Consider the following 25,329-nt stretch of genomic DNA (forward strand, 5'->3'; position numbering starts at 1 on the left):
ACGAAAACAACAGCGCTCAAAAAGCGACACTGCTTTAAATAACCAGGCGCGTCTGGGCATGCGCAGTAAAATACTTGCAGCCCTCTTCAGTAGGCCTAGTAATTATTAACATGGACTCGGAAGGAAGTCGTGAGAGATCCTGAAACTTTTTAATTTATTGCAAAGTTTATTCATTTGGTGTTGTTGCAAGGTACCTGCAGTCGCCTAGAGCAAATTTGGGATCCATGGACAGTACGTCCATAATTACTCAAGTTAACAGAGAAGAGGAACAACTAACAAATTTTCCTCCAGATAGAGGTAGGTGCATTGCAATATGGCGCCATCGCGGGCTCGTAGAGAGGGAGGTAGTGTCGCCACAGAGCCAGGTGAACAGTGAACGAGCACAGCGTTCAGACCGCTGCGCCCGGCTGCATACGGGGTCTGTGGGCGCGAGCGCATGCGACTTGCCCAGCGCGGCCGTGTTTGGGCAGTTTGGGGCGCGTTTTGTCGGGCGGGGTGCCTGCTGCCGCCAGCCACTCGGGCCGCTGGGGGTAGCTCTCACGGGGCGGCTGGCGCGTGCCTGCGAAAGGTGGCGCGGTTACGTGTTTCTTGCTGTTAGGAAACTGGACAAGCTATGCGTGTTTGGTCGGCCGCTTTGGAGCCCGGCCGGCTGCTATGCTCGCGTAGAGCCATGTGGCCCTAGTGTCGTAATGCGCCAAGGTAAGCGGCGTGCGCTCTTGTCGGTGCCACTCCGAGCAGTGTTGTGTGGGCGCTCAGGGCGGCGCTGAGCGGCACGGCGCGGCCCAGCAAAGGCAGCAAGGGGGGCGGGGCGCCCACCCCGTCGACGGGCGGCTCGACCTACCCCGGCGGCGGCGCCAGGGGCCCGCCGCCCCGCAAGAGCGCGGCCGCCGGCGGTGAGTCCGGGGCCCCGGGCCAGTGGCAGGGACCCTCCGCTACAGCGCCCTCCTCCTCCCGTGCAGTGCCCTCCAGCAAGAAGCCCCGGCAGCGCGGCTTCCTCAACACGCTGCTGTGCTGCTTCGGGAGCAATAACCAAGGTGCTAGCAATCCCGTGATTGCTGAGGAGAATGGCCAGTACTCGCCCAAGGTGAGACCTCCATATTTTCCGGTGAGCTCGCTCTGCGCAGTTTTCGTACTGGTTGGATGGTTGGTCACTTGCCCTAACTGGTCACGTAGCTCGTTTGTCTACTCGCTCCAGTGTCTTGTTATTAGTCTTGCTGACTGAGCTTAGGGCTCCCAAAACTATTTCTGAGGCCTCAGCCAAGCTGTAGGAAGGGCCTTGTGCTTTGCATCCCTACCCAATCGCTGAAGGCTGTTCTCTTCAGCGAGCTGCAGTGGTGTTATTTTTGCAAATGCTGTTTTAGATCGCTGATGGTTTAACTCGAGCTGGGATTTGCTCTCCAGGATGTGGTTTTTCACTTTGAAGTGTCCATCACACTACTGCAGGAACCGTATGACTGCTTGCTGGCACAGGCATGAGAAGTTTCTGCTTAATGTCTTCAGTGTGTGCAGTGTTTCATGCAAAGGACTGTTGCTTTTTATTACTGACCAATGAAAAGTGGTCCTCTGTGTGAAACTGCTAATTTTTTGCTCATAATCTGATATTGCTGAGGCATTTTGTGTTGTCTGATTTTTCCCAAAGTAGTTGCTGTGTTAGGTTTAACACATGTGGCTTGTTTCACTTTGAAGTGTTCATTGCGCTACTGCAGGAACTGTATGACGACTTGCTGGCACAGGCATGAGTTTCTGCTGTATGCTTTCAATGTCTGTAGTGTTTCATACAAAGGGCTGTTGTTCATTGCTGACGAATTGAAAGTAGTCCTCTGTGTGAAACTGTGCTAATTTTTTTTGCTCATCTGGTATTGCTGAGGCAATTTGCGTGTTGTCTAATTTTTCCCGAAGTAGTTGCGATGTTAGGTTTAACACATTCATTTTGTTGCCCGTTTTCACTCAGTGGCTCCAATTATTTGTTCGACTGTGGAACTTAAAAAGCTGTTTTCTTAGGATTACGAGAGCCATGTGAAGATTTTTTCAGGTGGCCAGCTTCAAATTGAGAGATGCACTGATTTGGTTTTGCAGTTGACCATGGAAGTTTGTGTCAGTGTGTGGTGAACTACATCACTGTATTAACTTTTGACATGACACGAACTACATCACTGTATTAACTTTTGACATGACACCTAGTATGGAAACTGCACTCGTTACATGCATTTTATATTTGCAGTGGATGTTATCCTACAGTGTGCGTCACACCTTTCTGTCCTGGTGTTTGTACAGGTGGTATTTACTGCAGTGAGCCAAAGCTTTTGTGCCGCTTTGCACTTTGAGGTGGTGTTACATACACTGCTTACTTTTACAACAAAAGCACTGTTATTTTCTTGTTAACAGTGAGCCAATGCCTTTTTCACAATATATGGCGCCCTCTGGAGAGTGGTTGAAAAACTGGTTACACATCCGTGTACCACCATCTGTCGCCTACGCCTGACACAAATATGAAGTCTGCGCATGGGCCAAGAACCTTGCACATGCGCAGTTATACCAAGAGCACTTGTTCATAAACTTGCCTCAAACAGCGGCAGGAGTGCGCGCTGCACTCTAAACCATTTCCACTGTTTCCTTTCTCATGCCCGCAGGGGGCACCTGTTAAAGCAGGTGTGTGTGTGTACTGTGCGACACCACGGACCCCAGCACCCATGCTTAGCCGTGCATGGCATCGCCGTGTCTGGGGAAAAGGGGATGGGATCCTGGTGGTTGAACTGATACCGAGTGTTTGGACCTTTAAGGCCCCTCGGCGGAGGCAACACACCACTTTGGCCCACGCTTCCCATAGCCGGCACCTCCAGGCTGACCCACCTGGGGGAAATCGGCAGTCGCCCTTTCCTATCCTCCCCCCCCCCCCCATCTTTCGCTTTCCTATCGTCTGTCCTAAAGCTCTCCTGTCCTCTACTCTCTTCTTAGTTTTTCCTTACTTCCCGGCGGCGAGGGTTAACCTTGTGTGGAGTAACCACCCTGTGTTGCACCATATTAGGTTATAGTTAAGATGTTCAGCTGGCGTGGGCAGGGTGCTTGCTCAAGCTCCTGTCTCGTCCCCTTGTTGGACTCTATGGTGGGTGGCTGGCATCATAACCGAACAAAAATTGAATTACATGGCCTCTTTTATTTCTAAAACTGATCGCCCTCCCAGTAAGAGAGGGCGCACCGATGTGACAAACAAGTTCTTTACGAAACATGTCAACAGCTTTCCCCACTTCCATGTCGTGCACTCGGAACACCCAGAAAAAACTGCCCGTCAGATCTCGCCATTCCTAGTGACAAAGACGCTCACAGGTACCATAGGTCAGGGCTACAAAATTAAGAAACTACCAAATGGTGACCTCCTCCTAGAAGTGCTGTATAACCATCAGAGTGAAAAGCTAACAACCGTTACGTCGTTCGGGGACATCCCTGTCTCAATCAGCCCCCACAGGTCACTCAATACAGTTCGTGGAGTCATTTCAGATAATGATCTCAAATACGTGACTGAGGAGGAATTACTAGAAGGACTAAGAGACCAAAATGTAACCAATGTCTATCGAATCAAAATTAGGAGAGACAATAACGAGATTCAAACTAAACACATTGTGCTAACATTTGCACTGAGCACCCTTCCTGACTCAGTTGAAGTAGGCTACCAAAAACTCAAGCTCAGACCGTACATTCCCAACCCACGCCGCTGCTACAATTGCCAAAGATATGGCCACAGCTCCCGGAGCTGCCGAGGCCGCCTCACCTGCTCAAAATGTGCCTCCAACGAACATAGCACTGACAACTGTCACACCGAAGCAAACATTTGCGTAAGCTGTGAAGGCAATCATCCAGCCTACTCACGATCTTGCCCTACATGGAAAAAGGAAAAAGAGATTGTAACCTTGAAAGTCACGGAGAATATTACTTTCGGAGAGGCAAGAAAGCGGCTTTCGTTGGTGCAGAATCCAACTTACTCTGTGATGACGCAACAGGGCGCAGCGTCATCGGAGACCTCGGCATCTGCCCAGGTCACGTCTAGTGACCGTGGTGCAGGGCCATCCGCGCCCCCTGTGGAGGTAGCTAGTGCTACTCCACTACCCCCAAAACAGGTCACGTCGACCCCCAGGTCAGCAGGCCTAAAGGCCTTGCCCCAAGGGGCGAGGTCAAAAACAAGTGTATCCGTGCCTTCTGCACGAAGGTCTAGCACATCTGAAGATATGATGGACACATCGCCCCCCTCGCCTCCGCAGCAGCGGCGGCAAGGCTCTCTCGAGCGTAAAAGGGACAAAGTCCCAATAACAGGTCCAAAAGACCCAACAACATAGATTTTCAACCCTATCCCCAACTAATCCACCACCATGGCATTTCTAGTTCACTGGAACTGTCGCGGGCTTTTACACAACTACACTGATATAACTGACATTTTAAATTCATTTTCTCCAGTTGCGTTGTGTCTCCAGGAGACCAATCTCGGACCACAGAACAAAAACTTTCTTAAAAAATATCAAGTCTTCTGTTGTGACCGACAGAATTCAAGCAGGCTCTCCGGAGGCACTGCTATTGTGGTCCAAGGTGGCGTTGCGACATGAGGAATCAACCTTAAAACCTCAATTGAAGCTGTTGCAGTCACCGTGGTGCATTTTAAAACAATAACAATATGTTCTTTATACATCGAACCTCATTTCACTATCACACTTAATGATTTACAAGCAATTTTTATGCAACTACCGGAGCCATATATTTTAGTAGGGGATTTTAATGCTCACTCATCCTTTTGGGGAAGCGAAAAAACAGACTCCAGAGGTCGGATTTTAGAAGATTTTATTCTCAACAACAATGTTTGCCTCCTGAACACGGGCAAACACACTTACTGTTCTTCAAGCACTGGAAAAATGAGTTGCATTGATTTGTCCTTTTGTTCACCAAGTCTTCACTGATTTTAGATGGAATGTTATTGACAACCCTTATGGAAGCGATCATCTTCCCATCATTATCAGTCTAACATCGTCACCATTAATCACCTTTACTAAACCACGGCGTTGGAAACTGTATCTAGCCGACTGGGCACTCTTGCAAAAACATGCCGCTTTAGAAAAACTCTTTTCGGACAGCCTCGATGTCAACGAGCAAAATGAAAAGTTCACAGAATGTATCATTGCCGCTGCTCATTTAGCCATCCCCCAGACTTCGGGAATAGTACGAAGGAATGGAAAGATATGGTATACAAAGGAGTGTAGAGAGGCCAAAAAGAAGCAGAACAAAGCCTGGGGAATTTTTCGTCGATACCCTACACAGGAAAATCTAATTAAATATAAAAAGGCAAGGGCTAAGGCTCGAAATATTCGACGTAATGCTGAAAAAAGATCTTGGCAAGGTTATGTGTCTTCAATAAACAGTTCCGTCACAGCAAAGAAAATGTGGGCGCAAGTCCGCAAACTCGATGGCAAATTCTCTCCTTTTGCAGTTCCTTTCCTTACACCCCCTGATGCACAAACAAGTATACTCGAGCAGGCTGACCTATTGGGAGAACACTTCTCTCAGTTTTCTAGTTCCCTACATTACACAGACTCTTTCTTAAAGTATAAAAACACAGCAGAAAAACAGAGACTTCCTACAAATGGTTATATTCCTCCCACACATAAACAGCCTGAAAGTCAAAGCCTCTCGAGCTCTCAACATCCTTAAAGTACTCTCAAGGAGACACTGGTGCTCTGATAGGACATGTCTTCTCCATATCTATCGCTCAGTGGTACGCTCCTGTTTAGATTACGGGTGCGTGGTCTATGGGTCAGCAAGACCGTCATACCTTAAACGGCTGGACCCAGTACATAACCTGGGTCTGCGTCTTTCAACTGGTGCATACAGGACATCGCCGGTGGCAAGTCTGTATGTAGAAGCAAACGAACCGCCACTAAAATACAGGAGGACCATGCTTACACTTTCATAGGTATGTCACAGCAATAAATAGCTCAATGACGTCTAAGAAAATGTGGGAACAAGTGAATGAACTCAGTGGAAACTTTTCCCCCTTCACAATTCCCATTCTCACTGCTCCTGGTGTTCAGACTAGCATAGAAGAACAGGCCAATATACTAGGCAGACATTTTACACACGTTTCAAGTTCTTCACACTACACAGAAACGTTCTTAAAATACAAAAACATAGCTGTGAAACAAAGAATTCCAACAAGTGGTGGCAGAAATGAACCATATGAAAGTTTTATTACACTCCAAGAAGTAAAGAATGTCCTAGCTGCTAGAAAACAGACCGCCTGGCCCTGACGAAATTTATTATGAAATGCTGGCTCATTTATCCGAATCCTCTGTAGAGGCACTTGTGAAATTTAACGAAATTTGGACTCTGGGAAAACTCCCAGAGGCTTGGAAACAAGCTATTTCGTTTCTGAAACCGGGAAAGCCGCCGACCTCAGTTGGCAGTTTAAGGCCCATAGCTCTGACCAGCTGTTTAGCAAAATGTTTTGAAACTGTTTTAAACATCCGACTAACCTTCATTTTAGAGTCTCATAAACTTCTTAATATTCATCAATGTGGTTTTAAAAAAGGATGCGCAACGACCGACCACTTAGTAGGTCTCGAAAATACTGTCCAAGAAGGTTTCATACACAGACAAAATTTCCTGGCCGTTTTCTTTGACATGTAAAAGGCATACGATACGACTTGGAGGTTCGGGATCCTACGCGATATAGCAGATTTAGGCATCCGCGGCCGGATGCTCTCTGTTCTGAAGGACTTTCTATCAGGTCATACATTTCAAGTACTTCTCGGTACCACCTTGTTAAGAAAGTTTATTTAAGAGAATGGGGTACCTCAATGGTGCACTTTAAGTACAACACTGTTTATTGTAAAAATGAATTCTATTAGCAAGGTATTCCTAATATCTATTATGTTCTCACTGTATGTCGACGACCTGCAAATAGCCTGCACATCTTCAAACATATCAGTTTGTGAAAGACAAGTACAATTAACACTAAACTAGCCTCATGGGCTGATAAAAATGGGTTCAAATTTTCCCCACAGAAGACAGTGGCGGTAATGTTCTCGCTGAAACAAGGTATACAGATCGATCCCAAGATACACTTAAATGGGATTGAGTTGCCAGTAAAGAGTGAACATAAATTTCTGGGTGTAACGTTCGACAGAAAATTAACATTTCTGCCTCACATAAACATTCTAAAAAGGACAGCTATGAAATCTCTAAACATTCTGAAGGCTCTCTCTCGGAAACACTGGGGGTCTGATAGGCCGTCTTCTACATATATATCGTTCTTTTGTGCAGTCCAGCTTGGACTACGGGTCCATAGTCTACGGGTCAGCTAGACCATCATATCTAAAGAAATTGGACCCGATACATAACTTAGGTTTGCGCCTTTCTTGTGGCGCTTACAGAACATCCCCTGTTGATAGTCTGCATGTGGAGACGAATGAGCCTCCGCTGAAAGTTAGAAGGGCCTCACTCGCGTGTGCTTATGTCCTTAGAATAAAGTCACAGAAAAAACACCTCTGCTATCCAATAGTCTCAACATGCTGCTCACAAGTAATTTTTACAAAGAAACCACAAGTAACGAAGCCACTGATAATGCGTTTCGAAGACATTTGCAGTGAGCTAGAAATTCTGGACACCTTGCCCGATACTGCGCCAAAAAACAGCGCCCTGCCCCCATGGTACAAACTTCCAACAGTCTGTGATCTCGCTCTAACACACTTCAACAAAAGCCAAACTCCCAAAGAGCATATAATACAAGAATTTCGCACAGTGAAAGAAAAGTACAGTAACTATACAGTTTTATACAGATGGATCAAAATCTTCTACTTATGTTGGTTATGCCCGAGGGGAAGAGAACTGGGAACAAGTAATTAGGCTTCCTCAGTTCGCATCAATCTTTACAGCGGAATCCTATGCTATCCTGACAGCTGTAGAAAAAGTAGTGAATGAAGGCTAGTTAGAAGGTTAGTTAGAAGGCTAACTGAATGAAGTCGTTGAGAACATTGTCACAGCTTGCTCAATGGAGGCGCACTTGGTGCGGTTCGTTGCGTCGTGCCCCAATGGCTGAGGAAGCGCGTATTGGGAGAAGTTAGTTTCCGCCGTCATTCTCCGCGGGGGCGCCACCACTCCATGACGAGACGCTGCCGGCACGGACGAGCAGACGATGCGGAAGGAGCGCTGGCTGTGTTGGCGCGTGTTTTCGTTTTGACTACTCAGCATAACCGCGTGGTTCTGATGGTTCTGCATGCGTGTCATCGGTGCGTGTGTCAACAGCGTCCTAAGCTTATGCAGCACCATGCCATGCAACTGCTGTGTGCTGCTGTGCACCACGAATGCAAGAAAAGATCTGAAGATCGGGTACCATGAGTTCCCGTGCGATTCACAACATCGAGCAGCATGGCTGGAAAACATATCTCGGGAGGGCTAGGACGGAAAAGGAAGCCGGTGGAAGCTGAGTGACAAGTCGCTGGTATACTAACTGCACTTCACAGATGATGATTACAGGAAGAACATAAAACTGAATATCCTGCTTCCTTCAGCCGTCCCCTCCGTGTTCCCGAACTACCCACATTACAAGTTACTCATGCGGGCTCATGTTGAGCCAAACAACCTTGAAAAAATGAAGGTGCGCAGGCTAATAGATATATTTTCCTCACTTGTTATAGCTACGTCACTTCATTTCCTCCTGGACAACCCCCAGTGTCATCCTGAAGCATGCGAGTTTCAAGGTAGCTCTGCCACGATCACTTTTATTACAATGATATCAAAATGGTATGCCTTGCACAACATCGCATCATTGAAGCCATGGAGACACCAAGAGAGCCGCTCTATTTGTCGGATGACGAGCGACTCTCTTGGTTAGAGTTGGACTTTGCCATATCGAAGACATTCAGGTCCAAGGAGGCACGTTGAAACAAAGGCTAACCAAGCAAACGTACGAAGCAACAATCATGACAACCAGATCAACAGTGGCCCTAATTAAGTACCTTCTTGATCACATCAAGTATCTTACAACAATGCCTTCTGTGTGCCTTACTAGTGCATGGCATTTAACCGAATCTTATTTTCAGCTTCCGATACGCCCTAAAGCAGGCCCTCAACAGCGGGCCTGTAGTATTGCTTTTTAGCAGCCTAAGGCAATTCAATGGCGGGAACGACAGAGTTGACGCAAGGGCTGCAGTTTTCACCTCTGAGAAAATACTGAAGGTACCACTAGCGAAAAAAATATAGACTGAGATTAGACATTATACACATTTTGCCATGCTTGGTGCAGGTTGGCATCTTGCAAGCATTAAAGTCTGCAAATGCACCTATCAATAATTAGGCAGCTATAAAACTTGGCATTCGTGATTATGAAAGTCGTACCTTGCCCACTGCCTTCTCACGTCTGCTGCTAGAGAGTTTTCGAGTGATTCAGTCATGTGGTGTGAACCAGCAGCTGACATAGAGTTAGCACCGATTGCATTCCTGGCTGGTTACCTTGCACATCCATGTGAAGAGAAAGTATGAATATTTTTACAGAATCTCATGAAACTTTATTTATTCTGTTTTCAGTGCCTCCCCGTGTTTTCATTATATATTAGCAAAGTTTAAATATCTTCTAGTGCTTATTTTAGGGTGTCAATAATTTTATTTTATTAGTCCCCATCCTTTTAATAATTTTGTGCCTTGTGATTCCTGCAAAACCCTGGACTTATCAAAATTCTTGATGATTAACGCCTAAGGTATCTGAAAATCACCTTGCTTCTTTGTTAGCTAGGTGATGAAGTACCCGGAGGTCAGAAGAAGCAGCAAGCTATGCAACCTGTTGGTTTCAGCCCTTCTTCCCTATTTTGTGCAATTTCCGGGGTTGATTTGCGGGAGAGAAGACTGTAGTCACACTAAGGACCTAACCAAACTAATATGCGATCACTGCTGACCAACTGGACAGGCAACATCAATCTGACAGTGGAAAAAATCACGCTTGCGCATAAACCTTTTTCGAGGAAAGCTCTTTGCTTGTAAAATAAGCTTGCGTGTCTTCTGTGCATCACGCGACTTCATAATCAAACTAAAAAAAAAATTGCCTGAGCCTGCGAGCTTGTCGATGAATTGGCCGTCTTGTGTTGTTCCTTTTGCAACAGTTTGGGTTAGCTAGTATGTTTAGGTGGTGGTACCCACTTGAATATTATTTCCAGTGAAAACGGAGGAACAGGCTGAACAATAATGTTGAACACTACGTCCTGAATTGTAAGTTTCCAGAAAAGTGCACGCTGAATAAATGGCCCCAAACCTTGTCCCGATTTCAAGATTGTAATATGTAATACGTTATTGCAGTGGTTAAAACGCAACTAAATGGGTGCCCACTCAGCGAAGCGCACGACTGCCTCGATTCTCGTTGTAAACGGAAGACCACAAATGACTTGGAAAAGCCCAGTGATGATGACATGCCGCTATCACCTTATCAATAGCAAACTTGCGCGTAGCACACATAATGTGTGAAACACCGCTCATAAATCCTAAATTGAGCAAGCGCCGACCGCGCGGACGCCGAAACGAAAGCACAGCCACGGCAGCTGCGCGCAGCTCTCCGCCCGGACTCGTCATGGAGCGGTGGCGCTGCGGCGGTGGCGATGAGAACTAGGCGCAATACAGCTCTTCCGGGCGACGCGACGGGCTGTGCCCAAGTGCGCCTTCATTCAGCGGTCGTGACAGTGTCATCTACATGGATTCGTTGAGTGTACTGATGGCTTTAAATCACAGAAATGCTGCCATGCCTCTACTTGGTCACATAATACATAATGTAAAACTGATCACGACACAAGGACATAACATAGTGTTCTGTGGGGTTCCAAGTCGCGTAGGCATTGACAGCAATGAAAAAGCAGACAAATGTGCTGCACTTGCCCACAACAAATCAATTCAGAAAGTACACATGCCACATAGAGATTGCATGAAATAATAAAACATAAACAGAAGGATAAATGACAGTCTCTATGGAACAACCAAGAAAATAAGTTGCGCCTCATAAAGCCCTTACTAGAAGAATGGAAATCGAGCACGCATCGACGTTTTATAGAAGTGATAGTATGCAGTCTTCGTATTGGACATACGCATCATACACCTAACTTACTACTGATGAAACATAACAAACCGACCTGTGAGGAATGTGGCGAGATGCTCAGTGTAAACCATTCTCAAATTACATGCTCCAAACTTGAGGCACTTCGGAGAAAAATTTTATTATATTTTACAACCATACCATCCCATTCCACCCCACCTTACTTTTAGGAGAAAGAGCACTTGTAGACCCAGCATCTGTTTTTAGTTTCCTACAAGAAAGAAACTTCAAAAAAAAAAAAAAAATAGATATTTAACATAGCCATTTCCTCTTTTGCAACCAAAAGGTATATTAACCTTGCTCTTGGCGCATGATAGCCTTAGTTGCTTATGCGCCATAAAAACCAACATAACATAACATTCATTCCACTGCACCTTGCATATGCTTCAATTCTTGTGCATGGCTTCGGTATTGATATCCAAGCTTCCAGGACGTGCTTCCTTTAATGAAGCTGCTGAGAAATTCTGTCTACTCAAACTCTCTTGTCGATTTTGCCATAGTGAACCAAACAGGGCTTCTACTCTTGCGCCATTCTGAGCCAAACGCGATTTGCTGCGCCATCATGATACACAATCAAAAATGTGCCAAAGTGCTCCAAAATGAATATCAAGCAATGATGATGACGACAGGGCTGTAGAGGGATCAGAGCGGCCGGAGCCGAGGCGAATAGGCTGTGGGCCGTAGTATGATAAGTTTTAGTAGTGTAGCGGCATCTATTGCAGGTGTGATGAATGCAGCTCGCTGTGGCTTTCTGAGCGTGATTGCCGCTCAGGTCGAACGGACGCTGCAGTCTGGGGCGCAGTCAGTTGTAAAATACCGCATATTTCGCACTTTACAGCGTTCCAAAGTTGCGAATCTGAACTTTTGACCCTTTAAATTGAGGTCAAATCGCGCTGAGTTTTGATCGGCCGCAGATCGAGAAATACTCTCCACCGGCATCATTTTGATCTCGTTCGAAAGATCGTGATTCAGGCTATTCCCATGTCACAATTGGCGTCCGTGAGCAAGCACCCGAAGCGGAAAACAAAGGGATAAATTTGCGCGAAATACGCGCTGCTATTGGGCTCCGAAAGCATGCGACACAAATGACCACTTTTGGTTGGCTGCCGGCTTCGGCTGCTTGCGGCTTGGCACCATTTTGAAAAGGTCGCATAGTTGGGCCTAGCTGGTTTAGCGATGTTCCGTCGTGACGACCACGGCGCAAAACGGGGAAAATTTAGATTCGAGCATCAAACTGGTCTAAAAACTGAAGGAAGGTACAGATAAGAGGTGCGCCAGTGACATGGCATCCTGTTGTCAGCTCCGCATTGGGCCGATAAGGGTGTAGCCAGTGGTGCTCGGCACGACATATAGGAGAGTGAACATTTCCCTCGAGGCGGTTTTTGCCGCGTTCGAGCATCGTAGTCATGATGATGCAGATGAAAAAGTGATACCTAAGCAGTTTTATTGCGAAAGCAATACTACTCTAGGTTTCAAGCCTTCAGCGTAGCGCGGCAGTAGTTGCGTCTTACCCAAGGGATGCTGTGACGTCAAACCCCACGTGACACTAGGGTGTGGGCTGGCAGGAGCTGCCAACTTGGGTCTCTCGTTTTACATGGGACGGTTATGTCAGAATCAGCCTGCTAGGATCCTGGCATTCACGTTACCCCTATAGGCCATTAAGGCACATTCATACGGGTTGGTTAAAGCGGGGCTTTATATGTGGGCCGAGGAAGAGGAAAAAGAGAGGAACGCTTGGTCACCCGCAACTAATGCTTTCGCTCACTATTTGGTTCAGCAGCGTTGAGCCCTTGTAATTTTTTCATGGGCGCGACAGATTGAGCACTCGGAAAACTTCAGCGGCGATCACGAAACTGCGTCACGCGTGGCATCCGGAATCACTAACTTTGTCGAAATAATTTTGCTTCTGAGTTGCAGGGGCAATTATCTCGATGGGAAATGGTGCATTCACACCAAAAACCAGTCATAACTCATTTTATCGAGTTTCTGTTAGCCTTGGTAATTCAAAAGTATGCCCCTAATGTTTTTCGCCGATTTCTCACAATTGAATTTTGGACAGTCACCAGATCAATATTTCTGGTCCTGCTCTTGCTACAGCTGTTTTCTTTTGCTAGAAAGCTAACCTCATGTATCTTTTGACACCAACGTAAATGTAATCACAATATGGGAAAATTTACTGAAAGAATTGTCGTGGCACCAAAATGGACATTTCCTATGAGGATTTTTTTTTTATGGTGTAACTTTGGCTAAAATTGGTATAGAACATTATTTTTGCTTTAATTTACTTTCCAGCCATTTCTGATCAAATTGATATGTCAGACCTTGCCATAATTTAAATCTACATGTTCTGACATGTTTTTCCTTGCTTTTCCTTCTGAATAAAAGGCTTCATGATGATACATACTCATTGTTTTTGATTGAATAAATACTTGAGGTAATCATTGGTATAGATAATGCATGTTATACTTGCTTTCTTAGTGTTATGTACACTTCCTTGCTGCAGAACACCTTGAAATAATGGATAGGGAAGGCAATGGCAAGATAGCTGTAAATCGATTTGTTCACAATAGCTGAGCTGATATATTGGCTTCGTGGTGAGCAACAGACCTTTTAGAAACGGTACACAGGTGTTCCAAAGGGCTCCAAATCGCTTGTCAAGCTGCTCCAATGTGCTTCAAAGTCCATTATTTACTGCTCCAAAAGTTGCTCCAAATCTGTTTGGCAGCACTGACCAAATGCCTGCGGTGCTGCGATTCCATTTGTTTCTGAATCCATGGAAAGACATAGGGGTAGCAAGGATTTGGGCTATTTATGTGCAACTCATTCCATGGACTAAGCATTAAGAGGATCGGAAAAGAGTTTCAGTCTGTGACTTTATTTATGCATTTTGATGGGATATCTGGTTGCACAGGGGAATTCATCACTGGCTTCCAGCTGTGAGACCAGAAAGTGCAGTGAATGTATTCTGCTCTAGTTCCTGTGTGTTCTGTCCAAGCTAGCCGCTATGCCCAAAAATGATGCCTGTGACACCACACAAAAACTATAGAAAGGCAGTGAAATGCCCTGCTAAATTAAAAAAAAACTTATTCAGAGTGGCTTTGATGGATGTGTTCACTTGAAGGAGTAAACAGCATTTTTTCCCCCCTATAATGGTCTGGAGAAGCTTGGGAGTGACAGACCTGGGGGGCGAAGAGGGTCAGCAGAATGAAGCCGGTTGGTACATTCGAAAAGATTATGCAGACACACTAACCGCTGTATTCACGAACACGCCTTCACTCGAACTTTACTCCAAGCGGCTCTTGAGGCCTGTTTTTCGTTTCAGAAAGCGACCTTCACTCAAATCGCTCCTCCAGCAGTGGAGAAAACTAGTTTTCTCAAGAATCTCGAGTCTGCAACGACGCTACCTTGGCCGCTGCGACATCCGCCAAGTTATTGAAGAGACGGTCTGGCAGCGTTCGCTTGCTGTGTGGGCTTCCTTCTACCAGTATACCAAGCTTTTCTTGAAAGGGGATACGACAAGTATGCACCGAACCTTTCTCTAGATCATTGGCTGAGAGTCAGTGAGTCAGGACTTCCGGCATGTTATTGTTTTACGGGTATGGCCGTGGCTAGCCTCCTGCTGCTCATGCCTATCATGGATAACCGTGATATTGCAGGGCTGTAGTTGATCCACATTACGCTTGTGTGGCGCAGGCACATTTCAAGTTGTCACCGGATAACTGAACAATTTTTCAGAGCCTACCGAGGGCAGAGTTGAGGTGCACATTTTAATGTGAGCTCGCCCGTGACCGGACTTGGACGGTGGTGGCGGCGTGCTCCTTCCATGGCTCTCTCTGCGCGGTGGCTTCCGCAGATGGCTGCAAACTTGTGGGGGAACAGCGTGTAGCATGCAGTAAGCTGGGGAGCACCGGTGGCGCGGTGGAGCTGTGCGGACATCTGTGCTGCATGGATTGCCCGTCGCCTGAAGGTACGTACGTCTTCGGACACGCTGTCGATGGAGCGCGTTGGTTTGCTCGTCCTACGGAGTGATATTCGCAGTCAGCGAAGGGCATGGGTTTTCAAGCACGTTTTTAATTACGGCTTCCAACTTGTTTGCAAACCGCCAGCTGCATTTGCTTTTAGGGGTCGAATTCGGTGTGTATGTGTTGCAACATGCTGCGAGGCAGCATGCATATTTTCACCACTCGCCCCGAGCCCTCTTAAGGCAAAGGGCAGTTTAAGATCTCACACCAAACAAATAAACCCAAGTAGTCACACCATTTCTCTAAGCCTACGCCATGCTTTATTAAACTGTCACCAGCAGCGACTGTTGCCAGATGTAATTGTTTTCAGCTGTTTTCTACAGCCACTTTTTTCATGCAGCCCGCAAAACAAGTTCTACTAGGCTGTAAACGTTGTGGTTGCATGCGAAGGTTGATGGCTGTTCCTTGAGGCAGAAAATTCGAGAACCCCTGCACTAAGGCAAATGCGCATGTGATGCTGTACAAACGACTTGATTTCATTTCAGTGAAGGCTGCGTGTGTATCTTCCAGCAAAGAAAACCACACATGTGGCCATTTTGCTTGAAAAAGGAAGACTCCCATAACGCTGCATAGTTGATAATGGGGCAAATTTGCCTCCATGTGGACTTCATTCTCTCAGAACACAATCATTCTTAGACATGGACATGCAAAGAGCCAATGTGAGATTTTAGAGGCCGGCCATATCTTCAGAGAAGCGAATACTTAGTGCTCTCATTTGCCAATAAAATCTAAGCTCCTTTGAGCACATATGGAAAACGTGGCAAATGTACAGTTTTATCTTTCGTTGCCTTATGTATGCATGTGTGGTTTCCTTAGCTGGAAAGCACATATGTATGACCTTCACTGTCCAGCATCGTCCTTGGTTCCATTACTGAGCCTGCAGCTCTTATGCTCATTTTATTCTAAAATGTGGCCCATTTCTCTTGGAGTAGGTTATTACAGCACTGTTTTTCACAAAGCTTTCATTTCAATTCCTGTTCTGGGTTAGGTTTTGTGGCAAATAAGCAGCTAAGGCTATCATGCGCTATGTGTGGTGTAAGCTGTAATCAGTAGCCGACGGGTAATTCGGACTCCAATAATTCGGACTTGTAGGATATTTCGGACTTCAGTGAGGCACCGTCAGTCACCCCATTGAAGCGCATACATATTCGCGAATGGATATTTCGGACTTTAAAAGTCCGAAAGTTCGATTTTTCGGACTAATTTCAGTCCCCTGCAGGCCAAAATCTGCCATCTTATCGGCTTTTCGCCGGCGCAACAAGCGCCATCTTGGATTGAGGTGGATTGGCTCTGCAGTTGGATTGGCTTGACATGGTTTCGGTGCCCCATTTTTGCCAGGAGAGGCCCCTGCAATCTCTGCCACTTCGAGGTGGCAGTCGGATTGTCATCGCCGTCAACCTGCTTTTGTCGCCAACGCTGACGCGGGCAGCTATCTCTTTGTGCTTTGTCTCATACGTCCGCCGTGTTGTCACACGAGTTTCTCCGACCGCGTCAACCGAGTGGCGCGCCGTCAATCCTTTGGCCGTTTTGTGATTGCGTCCGGCGGTTCCACCGCTCTGAACGAAAAGTGCCTCATTTTTGCGTGTTTGACGAGCGGTGTGGTGCGCACTCGGGCTGTGGACATGGCCCCGGCGGTGCTGCCGGGTCCGTCAAAGAAGCGTGGGAGCTATTCTACCATGACCCTTGAGAAAAAGGCAGCGATCATAAAGCTAGTGCTGAGTGGTCAACCGCGAAGGTCAACCTCATCGTTGACCTTCGCGGGAACGGAATGGACATTCCAATGGGCTCCACGTTCCGCGAGTTTGTTGAAGTGGACGACGGCCTCGATATGTGTGCGGACCTCACGGACGACGAACTTGTACGCCAGGTTCTTCAACCTGAAGACGAGTCGGACTCCGACGACGACTCGGGCGGCCTACCACAGCCATCGCTAGCCCAAATTACGAACGCTGTGAACTTGCTGTCTAGCGTGTACAGCGAAACGACAACTTTGGCGCAAATACAAGCGCAAATCGTCGCCAGCAAAAGAAATTTGCCGCAAGGTAAAATCGGCGACTTTTTTAAGCCGATTTCCTCTGAATAAAGTGATTTTTTATGCTTCACGGATTTTTCGGACTGTTCGATTATTCGGACCATTTTTCGGGTCCCTTCAAGTCCGAAAAAACGGTCGGCGACTGTATACATAAAACACCCATTAGTGACGTGCTCTTGCAGAACAGCAACTCATTTGCTGTCTGCTGCTAGTACATAGGACTTGTGGCATTCAGCAACTCACAGCGGCTCTTAGCTGTGTCTGGGGAAAAGGGGATCCTGGCTGTTGAACCGATGCCAAGTGCTTGGACCTTGGCCCCTCGGCAACACACCACTTTGGCCCATGCTTCTTGCAGACGGCACCTCCGGCCTAACGAGATCCTCCCTCACATCATTCATTTTCTTATCTTTTTTCATACAACTTCCTTGCCTCCTCCTCCTTTCCTGTTTTTTTCCATTTTTTCCTGGCGGTCAAAGTTAACTTTGTGCCACCCTGGCCAAAAAATGACACACTTGTGACTAATGCTTCTTCATCCCATTGCCCTTCAAAGCGAGGGTGCACTGTCTGCCCAATTCTTTCTGGAAACCCACATCTCCCCGATTTCATGTAATCCACAACGAGCACTCCGAAAAAACCCGCAAGGCAGGTTTCACCATTCACTGTTCCTTAAAAGACACCATAGGCCAAGGTTATAAACCTAGCAAATGGAAATGCCATTTTGGAACTGCTGTATCACTATTAGTACGAGAAGGTCTCCTTTGCAGATACAGGAAAACCTCATTGCCGGAAAATATGTATGATCCGAATTGCCTAATATTAGAACTGCTGAATGAGGCATTTAGAATTTATAGTCATGCTCCTTTTTAACCCCCTTTTGGAATGTCCTAAGGGCAGGATTTGAAGAAGGATGGATGAACCAGTGGAGAAGCCATCTTACAGGGCTTATGCTCATGTTGCTTCCCTCAGACATTTACTCATCTAACGACCCGCTCGCATAATGAACCCAAAAGTGCTTGTTGGCGTGTCCTTTCGTTTCGCACCGTCGCATTTCCACCACGCATTTCTTGGCACTGCGCCAAGGCGTCGCGGTGTGTCACGGCCAGTCTGGAGTCTACGGCCCGGCTGTTTGCCCGTGCCGGCGTCTCGGGTGGGGCACTGTTAGCCAACACAGATCAGGAGCTGCTGAAAACATCGAGGGGGCATGTTGCTGCTTTGTTCGTCAGGGGTGCTGCTCCAAACTGCTTTACCTGCTCCATCCTGCTCAAAATGGGTTGCTGCAGTGTTTTGCCATCGAATTTAGCATCCAGTAATGATGTTGCTTACAAAACGTGATTCGATGCGATTTGACTAAGGTTATGATACACGAGTTGCATGTACACCCCTGCGCAAAAGGAGAGACCAGGCGAACCGCTGCAATTACTTTTCTGTATAAAACAATGCACCTAACAAATTTTCTTAGGCAAAATGGCAAGCATATTAGTGAGGCCACCCTATGCATAACTTAAAAATAACATCTTCACCGTCAGAAAAAGCTGGCTTGCAGTTGTCAAAACGCGTGGTCTCTCCACTTTTGCCCACGGGTGTACACGGTACAGGGGCTGTAGAAAAAACTGTGGGCAGCACACCAGTGGCGGACGAGCATAATACATATAAAATATTCATAAACTACCCACCAAAGCATGGAGCATAATAAATGTTTGTTTGCAAGTAAATTTAAAATGAGCCACAGGTGATTGAAGGGAGTTGATTGCTAAAAAAAAAAAGAGCAGCGAGTGAAGTAGACACCACAAACTACTATAAGCCTTAACTTATTATCTGGCCCCAAAGAACTGCACGAGTTGGTCTAAGGTTCTGCTTTGCAAACCCACGGCCGGTCTCGAGGGAGAGTGCGCTTCTCTTCTCTTACAGCCTCTCCAATGGGGTCTGTTCCCACCGCCCGCCGCGCCTCGGTGGGGTCGCCACCGCCCCGCTGCTGCTCCTCCGCTACAGCCGTTCACGCGCAAGGGAAACGTGCGCTCGCTTTTAGCTCCGCCCGCGTCAGTTGCAACCGGCAGGTCCTGACATTTTGCCCCTTATGGTTTATACAAAGGCTGTAATCAGCATCGAACATTCATCGTGCACGAGGAATAAAATACAGTCAACAATCCTCTCACGCGCGCGCGCGTCTTCGTCAGTGCGGCCGTGCACGGTCGAATGAAGCTACGGTTACACTTCAACATTTTTTACCTTACGTTTTGCACAACAATAAATTTACCAGGCTATGCAATGTGACTTTGAATGTTGTAAGCAGGTGTAGCGCGACCTGATGTGAGTGCATGGTGAACTTTTGGGTGGAGATTCTGTCAACCGCTGCCGTTTTCGTTTAGATCAAAAGAGGCACCGGCGAAAATTCATGGCGCCTCTCAGATTCAGAGTAAAGAACAAAAATGTACTCATATAGTTAAAAATATCACTTGTGTAGTGGAGTGGGCTGTTCTAGCTTCGTTCAAAACATATCAGTCGGTTGAAAGATCGAAGATGTATATGCAGTCTTGCGACTACTTTTAATAAAGGAAATGGGCATAAACAGTTCAGCAGAATTGAAAAGAGCGGCAAACAATAAAAAAATTATCCTTCAAAGTTACACATTGCACTACATATTCATCAATTCATCAAAATGCGACCTGCGTCAAGAAAATTCAGTCTCAAAATCTTCCTGCACGACTTGTGCACATAAGGAGTTGGCCTCTCGTTAATATTCTTAATTCGTTAATATTCTCGAGAATATTGTTCTCGTAGAAGAGTATACAACATGGGGCTGCTTCTTTCGCTAGTTTCAAGAAGAATAGTGCAAGCGTCACACCCGAAGTTCATTAACTTAATGTAACCATCGACGTAAGGTAAACTGGAATATGTGACAGTAGGAAATGGGATGGTAGGAGATGCCATCACTTCCTTCAGTTCCTCGGTTACTGATTGCGGCATAGTAGAAATGATTTTTTTTTTTTTGGCATCGACGCAAGGTGCCTTGATTTTGCTCTCAGATGAAACGTTCGTCTTGACAATGTATAGTCAAGTGCCGCTAGCTGTTATGGCTCTCGCGTCTAGCATATGTCGCTCCCGTCCGCACATTAACCTTACTTTCCCGAAGAGAGCCGCAATGGGTCGCTTTATAGGGCTTGAAATGAGTCTTTAGTGAGAGCGTCCTTCTTTGATGCTTTAGAAGTTTCTTGCATACTTTTGATATAGCAGGTGAACTCATTTGTAAGTCACTGCATCGAGTATCACCTTCATAATTTATTGGCCTCTTTTTACCACTGGGCAGCACAAGTGGTGTCATGAATATCAAACCATTTTTGATTGTTTTCATAATAAGCTTAATATCATGTAAAAATTTCATTAAAACAACTTTCATATGCAAAATAAAATGTTTATAATACCACACATTATCTAATATATGAATTGTAATAACATTTAGAACACAACCCTACAACTTTTACTCTGACTGTTATACTAATACTTTATATCATGCAAGCATTTCGCAATTTACATTACATTTTTATGAAATTATTTTCATCTTCGGTGCGCCGGGGTGGCGCAGTGGTTACGGCGCTCGACTGCTGTTCCCAAGGAAGCGGGATCGAATCCCGGCCTCGGCGGCAGCTTTTCAATGGAGGCGAAAAGCAAGGCGCCCGTGTGCTGTGCGATGTCAGTGCACGTTAAAGAACCCCAGGTGGTCGAAATTTCTGGAGTCCTCCGCTACGGCGTCTCTCATAGCCTGAGTTGCTTTGGGACGTTAAACCCCAGAAACCAAACCAAACCAATCATCTTCGGTGCTACATGGATGGTTTCGCATCTAGCGCTGAAAGACTGTTTTGCTGCTGCAGACGAGTTGCTGTCATGTTAGCCTTGAAGAAGCTTGGATGTGATCGCTGCTCATTTTTTTTTTTTTATTCCTATTCTTGTACACGCATGGGAAAAATTCGGGTTAAAATGGACAAAAGTAGCTACCATGCCGCAATGTATGTCATGCTTGTCGAACATTTGCTGAACGACAGTGTTTTTTATATCTGTTCATGTGCGTAGTACGTTGACGATATGCCGCTGCTGCATCTACCTTCCGTGTTCTTTCATTTCGGGGCTGCACTCACTATGAAAGTCGCGAGGAACAGCGCGAAACCAAGCAAAAGCCACCCGCCGCCACTGAAGCAGACGCGGAGCGAACAGTGAGCAGGTCGCGCCCCTTGCGGCGGCGGAGAGCGTGACTCAAGGAGAAAAGTTCCCATTGTTCACGCGCCGATTGAGAAGGCCGTAAGAAAGAGCGCGCGCTCTCCCTCAATACCGGCCGTGGGAAACCAGTAGATACTTCACCATCAAGGCTGTCATCAAACCATACTTAAACCAGTGCCCAGAAAGTTACCAGCACAGGCGTAGGATCGAAAAGGATATGCACTAAGTAGAGAGCATAAATGTGCTGCTCATCAATGTTGGGCTAAACACTAGTGCTAGTACTTAAGCACATAAAAGTGGTAGACTTCACCTTTGAATCTGTCAAGTTAAGATAGTGAATGGCTTTTCAAAATTGTGTTCAGCTATGAAGTGCAGGAGCAAGCATTCAATTTGCTGCTAGTCTCTTCCAAATTGTTGCTCAGGTCAGTTGTACAACCTAAATGATCTGTATATGCTTTGACTGTTTATCATGTCTTGTCGGAAATGCGTTCATAGTTAGCAAATGATTGAATTTTGAATCAAAAGCATTTAAATCGGGTGTCTTTATGTTAGGAAGTGAAAATTGCCATTAATAAAAGCGTTTCAGCCAAGAAACATGCTCCAAAACATGATTCAAGTGTTCCGAAACTCTCATTTTATTGCTCCAAAGCGGCTTTGTTACTACTCTCTGAGCTGCTCCAATGCTCAAGCCTGCTTCCACTCCTGGTTTGTGCACAGGAATAAAAGTATGAGGACGGCATAGTATGTATGAGAATGCAGCGTCAGCATTTTCGTAAGTATTTAGAACTGGTCGCGGCAGCATTTGTGTGCTCTGCGTGCATGTTTCTGAATTAGCAGCAGTTGGTGTTGCCATGGCTTCATGCGCACATAAAAAAAAAAGAAGAAAACCGCTAGACACGAGACGCAAAATTTTTGAACAAAGCATTTATTCTGAAAGAAAAGGGTTGTCCCCTGGCTACAAAGATAAAAGGACACCCAAAACAACAGTTACATGAGAAGGCGCAAGTGCCACAGCCGCTGGTATTTATGGTCCACCGTTACGACCTCCAGTTCCTTGTTGTTGATATGTTTACATACTAGGCCCTTACAAGCTTCTTAGCTATAAGACTTGCCATGGAAAATTTTTGGTCATGGCTTGTATTGTTTTGGCAGTCTAGGGAGGGAGACCCTAAAAAATGAGGCAGAATTGCAGCCTTTAGCATAGCTAGTGTGTTTGTTTTGGGCAGAACATTAACCCTTTGAGGGTTTTTACCGTACATGTACGGCGGCGGTTTTCTGTACTGAAAGGCTTTTGCCGTACCGGTACGGTTTCAATTGTCCGTTTGAAATTTCGAGCCCTAATGACGATGCATGCTCACCGAGAGGTGCTTCCTCCTCCTAGGACTTACAAGAAGCCCTTGAAATTTAGTTCGCTGCCTTCTTGCCAAGATAAACAGAAGTGATTCCTAGCTGGAGTGTGTCCCCAGGTCTGCAGCAATGCCCTTGTATGGTTTCGGTTGCCTCCCCCCTTCCCTCATAATCTCCTGCAAAACTTGATTTTTATCTTTATGGCCACTGGGGATGCAGGGGCCAGGCAGACAGATTTCCATCTATATTGGTGCTGCTGTTAGCTTGTTTATCATGGACCCTCACCTGGTAATCCTGCTCTCCTTGTGGTTTCCTGAGGTTCCTGAGTTTGCAAGGTGGAGCAATGTTGACACCAAAATACGGTTCCAAATATTTTTCTACAACTTTTCCTTGACTTTACTCATATTGAACTTTCAAAATCCGCAATAAAGTAATTTGACTATCTGGGAAAGTTTTTTTCAAAAAAATTCGACCCTCAAAGGGTTAACAGCAGATTCTACAAAGTCCTTCATCACAAGCAGCTGGACAGTGAACTGGGAAGTTGATACTGGTGGTCTGACCCGTTGTTGAGACATATTTGGGGATGTTTCGCTTGTAACATTGCTGCTGTGTAGTGAGTGCATTCTTTTATCTGCCACTACTCGAGCAATGAAGCCAGCCAGGTACAGGAAGCCACACTCGTTGCTAGTGAGGTGCAGCGGTCCTTACAAAAGGCAAGAATACGCATAGTCAATTTTAGTGTTTGAGAACAGCTACTACAGTCAAATCTCGATATAACGAATCCCGCGGGACCGCAAAAAATCGTTCGCTATTTTGAAATATTGTAACGAAAAATCTGCGATTATAAGCAAGTGGTCAAACCTAGGTATGAAAATGACGTACCTTGGCAGTAGGCACGTGTATAGACAAGCAAAGCCTCAAGTGAAATGATGCACTAACTCCAAAGCTGATTTATTTGAAGAAATCAATTATTTTCTTCTGCCGCGTGCAACAAACACGACCGCACACTACATTACACCACTACAGCACATACACTTTGCACTTTCCGGAACACCTCATCACATGCGGGATTGCACCGAGCGATGGAAGTACGGACTTTGTCCATGCGCAAAAAAAAAGAAAAAAAAAAAGAGAGAAACATCAGAGTTTGCTATGACCCCATCTTCAATGCTCCCTGAAGTTGAAAATCTTGTCTCGGTCTTTCAAAATGATCACTCACGGCAGTCGATGGGGCAATGCTAGCTGGCTGAAGAGGCTGAATTGCTTTTTCCCTGCGTCGATTTCTTGCAGTGAAAGCAGCTGCGCTCATATCTTCTTGGCACTTGCTGGCTAATATCATCGTCAATCTCGCATAAACTTTGCAGTAAGATAATCTGCGGCGAAAAAAAAAAAACAATGCCGTCCCGCACGCGCAAACGCACGTACGGCACACAACACGGGAAGAAAAAAACGCAGGCAGCTAGGCCTGCTGGCTACTGCGTAATAAACCATAGCTTCATAGTGGCACTAGGAGCTGGTACTAGATGTGCGGATGATGATAGCTCAGAAAGTCAACTGTCAACCAGCGGAGTCTCTGGTCAGCCATTGCAATAACGGGTGTCTTGTCTCCTTTGTCATGAAAGTGGCTGTTATGAATGTCAAGGCATCGCATCATTGTTGTCATGAATTTGATGGTCCCTTCACAGCCCCTGAATGTGAAACTTGGTGGTGTTCCTGCCCTGTCGCACATGTGAGCTTTCATGGTGTTTGTCACTTGTGGAGAAAACACCGGCAAAGCGCGCTGAACATTCATTTTTTTCGATGTTCGTAGGATAGCCATGGTTTCTTGTCAGGTTTTGTACTGGCTTAGCAATTATCGTTTTCTGCATCTCAGAGTTGTTGCATGCATTTCAGAGTGCCTGCATAATCGGACGAGCATTGGCACAGTGCCAGCGCTCGTCCGATTATGCAGGCCTCTGCTTTGGGACGTTAAACCCCACAAACCACAACCACAACCATCTTTTCAATTTTTGGGGCGGGCGCAGTCTACTGCCACACAATCATTGGAATGGGTCACGTGATAGTACAAACACCTATTGAAGTGAACAGTGATAGCGACTGACCGCATGCATAGCCTTTCATGGGTGTTGGCTGGGACCGCGTCGACAAAAGTACTTATCCATATTTCTGAATTAACAGGGGTAGAATCAACAAGTATTTAGTTGCACAGAAGAGGAGCAGGCAACCGCCACCGGGCGCTGAGCCGGTCATAGCGCCATTTCGAATTAACGAGCTTTCACTGTTGCTATAGTCATCAAATGGTTCATACCTATGCCCCTAATACGCTGCAAAAGGAGCCACCGCGTTTCTCCTCATGAAATCGTTTCCATGGGAACAGGCACCTCGTATGTTGACTCTGCTTTCTTTAATGCTTCGCCCCGTTGCACAGAGGCACTGCAGGAAAGCAACTGTGGCGGGCGATCGCCACTGATCAGTTTTTCACGTCGCGAGCACTCGTTAGCAAATGTCTGGTTGATCACAACACATATACATTCACAATTTGTTGAAATTTCGAATGCAGTAATGGGTAAATCGGGTTATCCGGGAACATATTAACTGGGAGGAAAAAGTGT

General features: G+C 46.1%; 2 protein-coding genes across 2 annotated transcripts in view; both read left to right on the forward strand.

Annotated features, from left to right (window-relative positions):
• The first annotated feature begins 224 nt into the window (after nucleotides 1–224).
• The window catches only part of LOC146206858 (carboxy-terminal domain RNA polymerase II polypeptide A small phosphatase 1-like), a 136,629-nt gene continuing 111,524 nt past the window's right edge, over nucleotides 225–25,329 (forward strand). The window contains exons 1-3 of the mRNA XM_084575832.1: nucleotides 225–231; nucleotides 705–893; nucleotides 960–1,084. Of these exons, the coding sequence (XP_084431958.1) occupies nucleotides 225–231; nucleotides 705–893; nucleotides 960–1,084 (321 nt within the window). The remainder of the gene's footprint in view (nucleotides 232–704; nucleotides 894–959; nucleotides 1,085–25,329) is intronic.
• Nucleotides 2,945–14,816, forward strand: LOC146206859 (uncharacterized). The gene has a single exon (XM_084591636.1). The coding sequence runs from the start codon at nucleotides 3,144–3,146 to the stop codon at nucleotides 4,326–4,328; it is 1,185 nt and encodes a 394-aa protein (XP_084447762.1). The 5' UTR covers nucleotides 2,945–3,143; the 3' UTR covers nucleotides 4,329–14,816.

Source organism: Amblyomma maculatum, chromosome 1 (assembly GCF_055883805.1).
Source record: "Amblyomma maculatum isolate TAMU_Amacu chromosome 1, ASM5588380v1, whole genome shotgun sequence".
In the NCBI taxonomy this organism is placed as follows: Eukaryota; Metazoa; Arthropoda; class Arachnida; order Ixodida; family Ixodidae; genus Amblyomma; species Amblyomma maculatum.

What these genes read in the sequence shown, in the direction of transcription:
- LOC146206859 (XM_084591636.1), top strand. Translation starts at nt 3,144, where the DNA reads ATGGCCTCTTTTATTTCTAAAACTGATCGCCCTCCCAGTAAGAGAGGG.